This window comes from Mandrillus leucophaeus, unplaced genomic scaffold (assembly GCF_000951045.1).
Source record: "Mandrillus leucophaeus isolate KB7577 unplaced genomic scaffold, Mleu.le_1.0 Scaffold963, whole genome shotgun sequence".
NCBI classification, from domain to species: domain Eukaryota; kingdom Metazoa; phylum Chordata; class Mammalia; order Primates; family Cercopithecidae; genus Mandrillus; species Mandrillus leucophaeus.
In genome coordinates this window covers 909,442-918,916 of record NW_012110508.1, presented here as the reverse complement: position 1 = coordinate 918,916, position 9,475 = coordinate 909,442, and the positions used below count along the sequence as shown (strand labels likewise).

The 9,475-nt window shown below is 34.9% G+C and overlaps 1 protein-coding gene across 1 annotated transcript in view; it reads right to left on the bottom strand.

The window, feature by feature from the left end:
- Positions 1-2,539: 2,539 nt before the first annotated feature.
- Positions 2,540-9,475, bottom strand: part of LOC105532503 (ephrin type-A receptor 6-like) — a gene marked incomplete at its 3' end in the record, with an annotated part of 38,059 nt that continues 31,123 nt past the window's right edge. Inside the window, exons 6-7 of the mRNA XM_011970681.1 lie at positions 5,701-5,771; positions 2,540-2,665 (exon numbers count right to left, since the gene is read on the bottom strand). Coding sequence (XP_011826071.1) covers positions 2,540-2,665; positions 5,701-5,771 — 197 coding nt within the window. The remainder of the gene's footprint in view (positions 2,666-5,700; positions 5,772-9,475) is intronic.

Below are 9,475 nucleotides of genomic sequence, written 5' to 3'. Positions count from 1 at the left end.
CACGTTATGATGTAGCAGGAAGACCCTCACCAGATGTGGCCCCTCAATCTTGACTCCAGCCACCAGAACCTTGAGCCAAAAAAACTCTGTTCATTATAAATTACCTGGTGTGAGGCATTCTATGAGAGCAGCATAAAAGGGCTATAACAATGATCTAAAGGAATAAATTGACAGAGCAGTACTGACCAGGGGCACAAAAAGGCAAGTTAGGTTTTAACACTTTTTCATTATTTTTCTGAATATGGACAGTAAAAGGACTCTTAGCATATTGTTTGAAAGCTGAAACAATCAACGACGAATACAGATTTAAAAAGAGACCCCAATCTATAGGAATAACTACATGGTTTAGATAGTCTGTCTTTGTCAAATGAGATAAATCCCATTATGACTTATTAGAGTTCAGGGAAGGCAGGTGGAATAATGAAACGAAAATAATCTCTTTAGTAGTTAAGTTTTGCTTTTGCAGTAACCATTATACTCTGTTAAGAGGAAAATTTATATTTTAGTTGAAAAAATCCCAAAATAAAAGAAACGTTTAATTTCTTCTTATTGTTTATACTTCAGATACTTGATTTTATCTCTCAACATTATGATTTCACACACTGGCATTTTGTTACGTTGTAGCACAAAGGGCTAAAACAGAAATTGCTTCTCCTGTGTCTACGTGAGTATTGAACAAGACAGTATAAAAAGATATCAGTTTTTCTCAGGTGCAAGAAGAAGAAAGCCAAACATTGTGTGCAATGGAGATTACTCAACCTCCTCTCTTCTCTATCCCTTTGCTGTTTTAAGAATACAAACTCCAAAGCTAAATGAATATAATTCAATCACTCTTCTCAATTATGCTTGCTGATGTGCTCTTTGTTCAGTGGAAGACGATAGAGAATCTGGTTCCATTTCAGGTCCTTAATCTTTCTGGTATGGCAGCTTCTTTGGCTGAGAACATAAAGATTATGAACATAAAGGCCCTTGTGGCAGCTTTCAGAGGGAGACCCAGCCATGCAGGAGATGAGGTGATCTACGGTACATAGGGAATGGAGTGAAATCAGGAAGAACTCTCTGCAAATGTGCCTGAAATTCTTGAGGTAGTTCTACTCTCTGTGTAACAGGATTAGCTTCATGAGTATGTGACTTGTGCAGTCACATAGAGCCTTGAGTTTAGGTGTGCCCTATAGTTGGTTTAGTTCTCTGTTGTCACCTTCTTGAAATTCCTAATAAATTTTTAACAACAGACTCTGTATGTTTCAGGGTATACTGGGTCCTGCAAATTATGTAGTTTCTCCTTCTGTATGTTTCAGGATATACTGGGTCCTTCAAATTATGTAGTTTGTCCTTCTGGGGGAAAAAGGACTTTGAAAGAAACAGAGGATCATCAGCTGCTTTCTTTTGGCCTTTGTAAAGACATGACACCTGGCTGGAATGGCCATGCTTGCATCTGTTCTGCTGTTTCCAAAGGATTAAACAAATCTCCAGCATCTAGAGGAGACCTATGTTTCCCATTAAGATCCAGTCTCCCTTCTCTAGTTTAGGAAAACAGCCCCCCCACATAAATACATGCATTTTAGCTGCATACATGGCAGCCGTCAGCAATTCTGTTTCCAAATTCTCTAGCACTTAAATGTGTCCATGTTATTGTTATTTGGACCATTGAGATGTGAATACTGTGTTTGGAAGTTTCAGGTTATTGCCTTAAAAGCAAAACCAGAGAGACTGATCTATTTCCTTTTCCTTCTCACAGGCAGGAAGGCAGATGTACTGGTGACCCAGCTTTGGTCATTTAGAGGAGGAGGGCATGCTAGGGGAAGGTAGAGCCAAGCATAGAAGGAACTTGGGCCTTGCAAGTCCCCCTGAATGAGAGCTTCGCAGCCATCATGGACTATGCACTTTGGGTCAAGCATCTGAAAGAGGAATAAATCTGTATTCTGGAGTCTCTTTGTTACATCGGCTTAGGCTCTGCCCTTACTAATGTACAGCATAAATTCCTGTGTGGTGATTTACAAGAAATTTGTATTTATTCAGAATAGGTAAATAATAAAGTGTTCTAAGTATTAGAAAATTCTACATAGCAAAAAACACTAATTTGCATTAAAATGACATAAAACTACACTGAACCAAATTTTCTCTTTGGTGATTCTCAGAACTTTTCTGTGTCTTGCAGAGGCTCATGGTCATCATTTTAAATACTATTATAATTATAGTATATGTCTATAGATGTTGGCACTCGAGTAAATCTATAACCTTATGACAAACTCCTAAAAACTCTAGTTTCATTGTAATTTATCTCCACTATAAAAAAAAGGCCATAGAATATTAAAAGTAACTTTTGTGAATGTTCTCAGTATTTGGAAACAAACGGACACTCAGTATACTTAAACAAAAAAAAAAAAAAAAAAAAAAACCATATACAAGATCACTTTACTTCTCACTTGTTAAAACTTTTCAATGACCAAAACTGCCAAGATACAAGATAGTATGTTGATAAACCAGTTACAAAGAAATTAAGGAATCTTTTGTTCAAAAGCGTAGATTTGACATTTACCTGCCCCAATGACTCTCTCAATGCGAATTCTTGAGGGATCAATCTCCTTTGCAAATTCATGAACGGCTAGGGATGGGTCTTCGTATGTATCTGGATCGATGTAAGTTTTAATTCCCGGGAAGCGCACTGCAACAACAACAACAAAACGATTGATTTAGTTTGAGTATCTCTGTAGTCTACATCTTGTGAACATTTAAAACGGGGAATGACATACTGAAGTAGCCAGTCTTATTAAAGACTTAAAGTCTCTCTTTTCTTCCTGTCCCACTCTCTGCCCATATGAAAGCTTTGACTACAAGGGTCAAACATTTATTTACCTCACTGTTAATGTAGAATGACCTGGTGGATTCCTAGAAAGTGAGCTGACAGATTCCAGAAAACACATGTCTCATATTTCTGTAAAATGTTTACTCAGCTCACTCGTTCACTAAACTTCCAAAACAGTCCACATCTGCTCTAGCTTGGGGAATGGGAAAAATGAGGCATAAGCCTCCCTCCAAAACAAGGAAGCCCATTAGGGTCCCTCCTGTACCTTTTGTACTCTACGGCATTAGGTTTCATGAACTCATACCCTAGTCCTGTGGTCTCTCCCCTTTCCAGAAAACCTCAAGCAGTAAAGAACTGACTCCATGGCATAGAAGCAAGAAAAGCCAGTAGGGATAATGGCCGTTTTCTGTATTCACGTAGTGGTTTCCATGGACTGACTACACATAGTGCTGAAAAGGATCAGCTTGTCTATCCTGGTGGGAAGGATGGAAATCAAAGGCCCAAATCTGGTCATTGGTTGTATGTCTGTTGAGCTTCATTGGTGGGGATGGAGTGCTCACAGCCTACGGGCAGTTAGGATGATGAGAAAGGATGGCTAGAAAACATGAATGCGTGGTTGTATGTCCATTTGTGAGTATCCAAAGAAGTCACAGACTGCCTCTGCCCATGAATATCCCTCTGTTTTGCTCATTTATTTATTTCTCGTCTTTTTTTTAGAGAAATGGCAGTCTTGTTATGTTGTCCAGGCTGGCCTTGAATTCTTGAGCTCAAGTGATCCTCCTGCCTCAGCCTCCTGAGTAGCTGGGACTATAGACACAAGCCACCAAGCTGGCTCATTAATTTCCATTTTCCATTTTAGATCTCTAGACAGGAGGTCATTTCTTATATATCTTTCTATCTTTCCAACTATCTTTGGTATGGTTTTTACAGGCAATAATCACACAGAGAGCCTTTATAGAATACAGACTAGTAGGGATTAAAAGACCAATGTGAAGTTTGTGGCAGAGTGGATGGTATTTTGGTTTTGTTACTTCTTAGATTTTGAAAGCCATATAATACCCAGTATTAACTGTTTTTTGACTCTCCTTGCAAAACAAACAGACAAAAAAATCAAAAGCAACAAACAAAAGGTAATAAAGTTTAGAGGAGGTATTGAAATGCCCAATATTAGCAGCAATTTGCTTCCTTAGTCCTTCTATGCCCATTGCCTTCATTTATATATTTGGTCTTCTGTCTTCTTAGTGCTACATATGGACCATGCGAAAATTAATATTTCTCAAATTAGCACCAGAAAAGCATATTTCCAGGTATACCCAGACCTGACACTAATTTTAAAGTGTCATGCTTTTCTTGACTTCTCAAAGTATACATTGGAGAAAAGGAGAACAGATAGTCTCTACCTCTATTTTATATTCCATATGATATTTTTATAACAACTTAGTAGAATTTGTGATTTCAGACTGAGTTCTATAACCTCAAACCTAATAGCCACTACTAATTATTAGTGGTTTCTAATCAGATATGTCGTCGTGTTGACAATATTATGTTAGACACAGATAACAAGCATCATTTAGTAACTCATATGTGGTTTTAACTATTAAACTATTCAATTATTTAAGGTGGTACGCATTTCTATAGAATAAGACCAGTAAATATCACTTTTTTTTTTCCATATAAACATGATATGTGTAGTAAAGAGGAAAATAAACAACCAAACTGAATTCCAGTTTCGAATACCTGGTCACTAATTTAACTTATCAACGTCTTCTTAAACATCAGTTGGTTAACTTTCTTCTACCTCCTTGGCTGTCTTGTTTTCATCGCTTCGTGCTGGGCCCATCTGGTTTGGTTTATGCTAACCCGACTCTTGGAAAACAGATAATAAAGGCCTCAGGAGCACCTTTTCCCTCTGCATATCAGTACTAAATGCCCTGTAGTGAATCTTAAGGTTGCCCAGAGTAAGTCATCAGCCCAGGTGTCTGGATCCAGGTTTCTGCAATCTGTTTATACCCTTTCCGGGTTTTCCCATGCCAGGTATCAGTTCTCTCAGCTCTGCCAGTGCAGTAAGACTCAAACTTACTATATAAACATTCCTCACTTAAATCCTTTCCCTTTCCTGGAGGGTGGTATAGATTGAAATGTCCTTTATTATCTTTCGCTCAATTTGAAATAAAAGATAAATTAAAACAGTTAGGTTGCTTTGCATATTATCTCTACACTGTGGTTAATTAGAGAACATCCCTTTCTTGTTAATCCAGTGTCTCACAATAGAAAAACTGTCTTGCTGAAGTAGTTTGCAATTTGGAGGTGGAGGTGGAGGTGGATGTTGAGGAGGAGAAGTTGTCAATTATCAAACCAACTATAGTGGTAATTATAGGCTGCTTGGGAATAGATCTCTCAAATGAATATAACCTTGTAGTCAGCCCAAGGATTTCATACATATTCTAAGAGTTAAAGAGCTGATATTCTTTTTTAATATTAATGAATTGTAAATTGATTTGTTATATATTTAAAAGACAGTCCCTACAAGAAGGAATAAAGATTCCCTAATATTTATTTCTATGTCTAATGCTCCACTAGATAAAAACCAACTCATGTTTTGGAGCCATTGTGAGTGGTAAATAACTTGATAAAATCAGTCAACTATTATTTTTAGCAAATTCAGTCTGTTGTGTTTTCCAGCAAGCAGAATTGGGAACAAGGTAATGTTATTTAATGAGAAGCAGGTGCAACTCTCACCGACAAACCTAGAAACCAGATGAAAATTCTCAATGCTGAAAGGTTGGAAGAGATTTTTTTTCTTTTGTTTCTCAACTCAATAGATAGCGTTTGAATGAACTCCTGAAGTGCTGGAACAGTACAAAATAATGAAAGAAAGTCACTGCGCTACTTACAATGCCCATTCTGTAAGTGGTTTCTTCTCTTCTCTTCTGACTTCATCTTGGCTTTTATGTACCATTGACATCTTTTAAAAAGATAAAAAGAAACTTGTTTTAAGAAGTATGCTGGATACAAAGCAAAACCAATTAAAATACGTATAATCTATGAACAAAGTTCTTGTCATACAGACCACTTTTACAATATCTTTATAACGTGAAAATATTCTATACAAGGATTTTTATGTACATTGAAACTAGTCCTAGAATAAAATACTGTCAAGTAGATGGATTTGAAAAAATATCTTAGAAAATATTTAATAATCTGCCAAAACCATCCCTTATATGACTACTAATAGCTAGAGTTGGTAAAAAAAAAAATTAAAAGTCAGAATAAAAAAAGTATTTTGAGTCAGTATCTCAGAAATGTCTACAACTGTCTTCCATTTTCATTGCTAAACAGCAGGACGGTTCAGCATTTTTTTTTTTAATATTTGGAATTTTGTAGAGGCATGTTCTCGTCTCCCTGTGGATCATGCTCTCAAGAGTTCTTCAATATGAGTAAATTCTTCAACATCCATATGATTTGATGGTATATCAAATTTCTACTGGTTAAACAAAGTATATCTGTGTTACATAATTCAGTCTTTCAATGGGAATTTTGCCTCAAATTCTATGAAAAGTTGAGTATTTATTCAGAAATGTCTTTCAGTTTGTATAGAATATTTTTCAATGAGTGCTCCCCTACCAAAGTGCTTAAGCGATACTTCAAAATATATATTTTTTTCTATTTTATGTAATTGAAATTGTTCTCTTCAATGCATGGAATGTTAAAGCAATTTCTGATGAAATATAAATTGGCACACATATAAACTGAAAGCTGAAAATAATTTAGCACAATTTTTTCTTCATCATTTAATTCTCCTTTTAAGTGGTATTTCTATTCTGCTCCAGGAATCCCAAATAAAGATAATATTTGAGCCCAACTCTCAAGTTTATTAGGCAATACTTATTTAGCCCGCAAAGATTGAAATGTTTTCTTTTGTGTTCATCATATTTATGTGTTAAGGAAATATTTTCTGATGCCTTAATGAAATGCTTTGCCACATGTGTATGTGCTATTTAAATCATTGTTTACCGAAATACTCTACGAAAAAATAAGGCCTTAACTTATGTTCTTGATACATATAACTGTATACAATTTTGCAATATAGTGAATCATCATTAAATTTCTTTTAAATGTACAGATGATTTTTTTCTATTGTAAATAATATAATACTGATGTTAAATAAAATCACATTTAAGAAATTACTCCCTCCTTCAAAGAAACTTTGAAAATGGAAAACAAAAATATTTCTGAATCAAAATCAACCATCATACTTAATTTTCCACAGTATAGTTACATGATATAATTTGTATCTTTGGAGTTAAGATCTCCTTAAAGTACAACGGAACGCCATTGTACTTGAATAACTAAATAAACTTTCTGGGCTCCAAAGCAGATTGTCTTTAAATGGTATGTAACCTCATGATAATTAGAGTATTATAAAGTATCAGTGACCCCAGTTCAAAATGCATTGGCAGCATTAATGTTATAGAGGTTAAGGAATATACAGTAACGTTTATTCTTCTATTTAGCATTTTCCTAATAAAGTTTGCTAAACACGTGGCAATGCTAAAGTACTGGCAATTTGATTTTCTTAACCAAATTGTCATTGTGACTTTACATATAACAAAATAATTTTATTTTCTTATTCCCTTTCTTTTTTAAACTTGCACCATTAACCCTCACTGAAACTTTCTCTCTGTCTCTCTGTCTCTCTCTTTCTCTTTTTCTCCCCTCCCCTCCCCTTCTTTTCCCTTCCCTCCTTCCTCTGTCTTTCTCTTTCCCTAACAGTAACTGTCTTGGAAACCCTCTCTTTGCCAGAGAGTCCAAAATAGTATGGGAATAATTTTAATCTTTTTCAGAAAACTTAGACCTCCACCAGGCTGTTTAGGGGTTTTATTTTTTATAACCACTTTACTCTGGCTAGTGATTCAAGTTTTTGTAGGCCATGTTTGATAAGCTGCAGTGCTGAACATTTAATCTTCAACCCAATAGTTAATTGGTTTAGAGACTCCAAAATTTGTTTTCTGTCCTCTATAAAAGATGAGCATTATCAAAGCTCTGATGATGGCAGACAGCTGTCAGAGGTTAGCCCTAAAAATAAAGGAAAAGGGTCCTAAGAGAATGCTGGACAACAGTGACTGATGGTGGCAACATGTTATGCCCAAATTAGTACTTTTATTACGATGAATTTATCATTATTTCCTGCATTCTTTCATGTCTGTTTTTTCCTTGTAACTATAGCTAGCATTATTCAATCAGCTAATCACCCCCCAAAACTAAAGACCCCCAAATACTCTCTCTTAATTCTAAGACCATTACTATATCTGTTTATATGCATGAAAAACTTAACTAAACATAGTTGTAATGTGCCTTTTTTCCATTAATTTCACAAATAAGTCATCATTTTTAACTCAACCACATTAGAATATTCATGCTGCTTTTTCCTTGGTAAATTCTATAAAAGGAGGTTTGTTACAGCTAAATCTAATACCCTCTTACTGAAGAGAAGTTGTATATTTGTCAGAGACCCACACTTGATACATGCAAAGTACCTGCCAAGTTCTATACTTTTTGGTGTGCTGTCAAAATTGTAGACAATTATTACATATGTGTATATCTTCTGTAATTTTAAGTAGATTAAATTTTAATAAAATATTGGCCCCTAAGCGGTTTTAAAACAAATAGTGTTTTCGGTTCACTGAAGGTAGCTATTTATTATTTCTGCTCTTTCTGAGGTACCAGTGTTTTCTGGAAGGGTTGGTGTGCTTTAGCTGGAGTCAGCATGGGTGTGTACTGTTTGGCTGACATTCTTTTTGCAGTTTTAAGTCTTGATAGTGGAATATTGCAGTAGATGTGTGTTTCAGATTATAAAAAAATCTGTTGAGGTATTCTTTTGTGCCCCTATTGACATCTAGATAGAATATTTTATCTTCTTGTTAGAATGATCTGAGAATAAAATATTGTGATTTCTGACAAAAGTCTAGGCCAAATACCATTGATTAAATAATAACATTTATTCTTTCACATAATGTTATACATATTATCTTCATTCACATCTCTGTATTATCAGCACCTGGCTTATGGTGTTCATACTATTTATTTAAAAGTCATTAAATGGTTTTAACATACTTCTGTATCAAACCTGTGTAAAAATAGAAAACTAAGGTTCTGATGGGTGAATCACTTTGACCAGCTAGTCAGGATTCAAATTTAGGATTTTTGCTATGTTAAATTTACTGTGAGTTTATATTTTTATTCATATTACTTTGAAGTATAGAAATATTGGATTTATAAAACCAATTAATACATTTCTAACATAGACAGTTTCAATATTTAATTGATAAAATATTATATTTCTGTAACACCAGGTTTATAAAGAGTTTTTATATAAATTGTTCTGGCTTTCCATTAAAATATTTTTTAATAAAATTAATTTGATGGTATAATTTGATTATAGTAAAGGAAAAACACAGAGTAACTTATTGAGTATAAATTCATCATTCGTAGCTTTCAAACAGCTTTAGTCATCTTTGGATCTTTCCATATTCAGGGACCTGTTGACACAGAGAACTAATGATGGTTCACTGTCAGAGTGGATTCTTCTGGGATCCCTCTCGACCTCAGGTGTGCTTTGTTATATCTACAAGCATTTGAATACACAGTGTATAGAAAGAGTGGTTATTC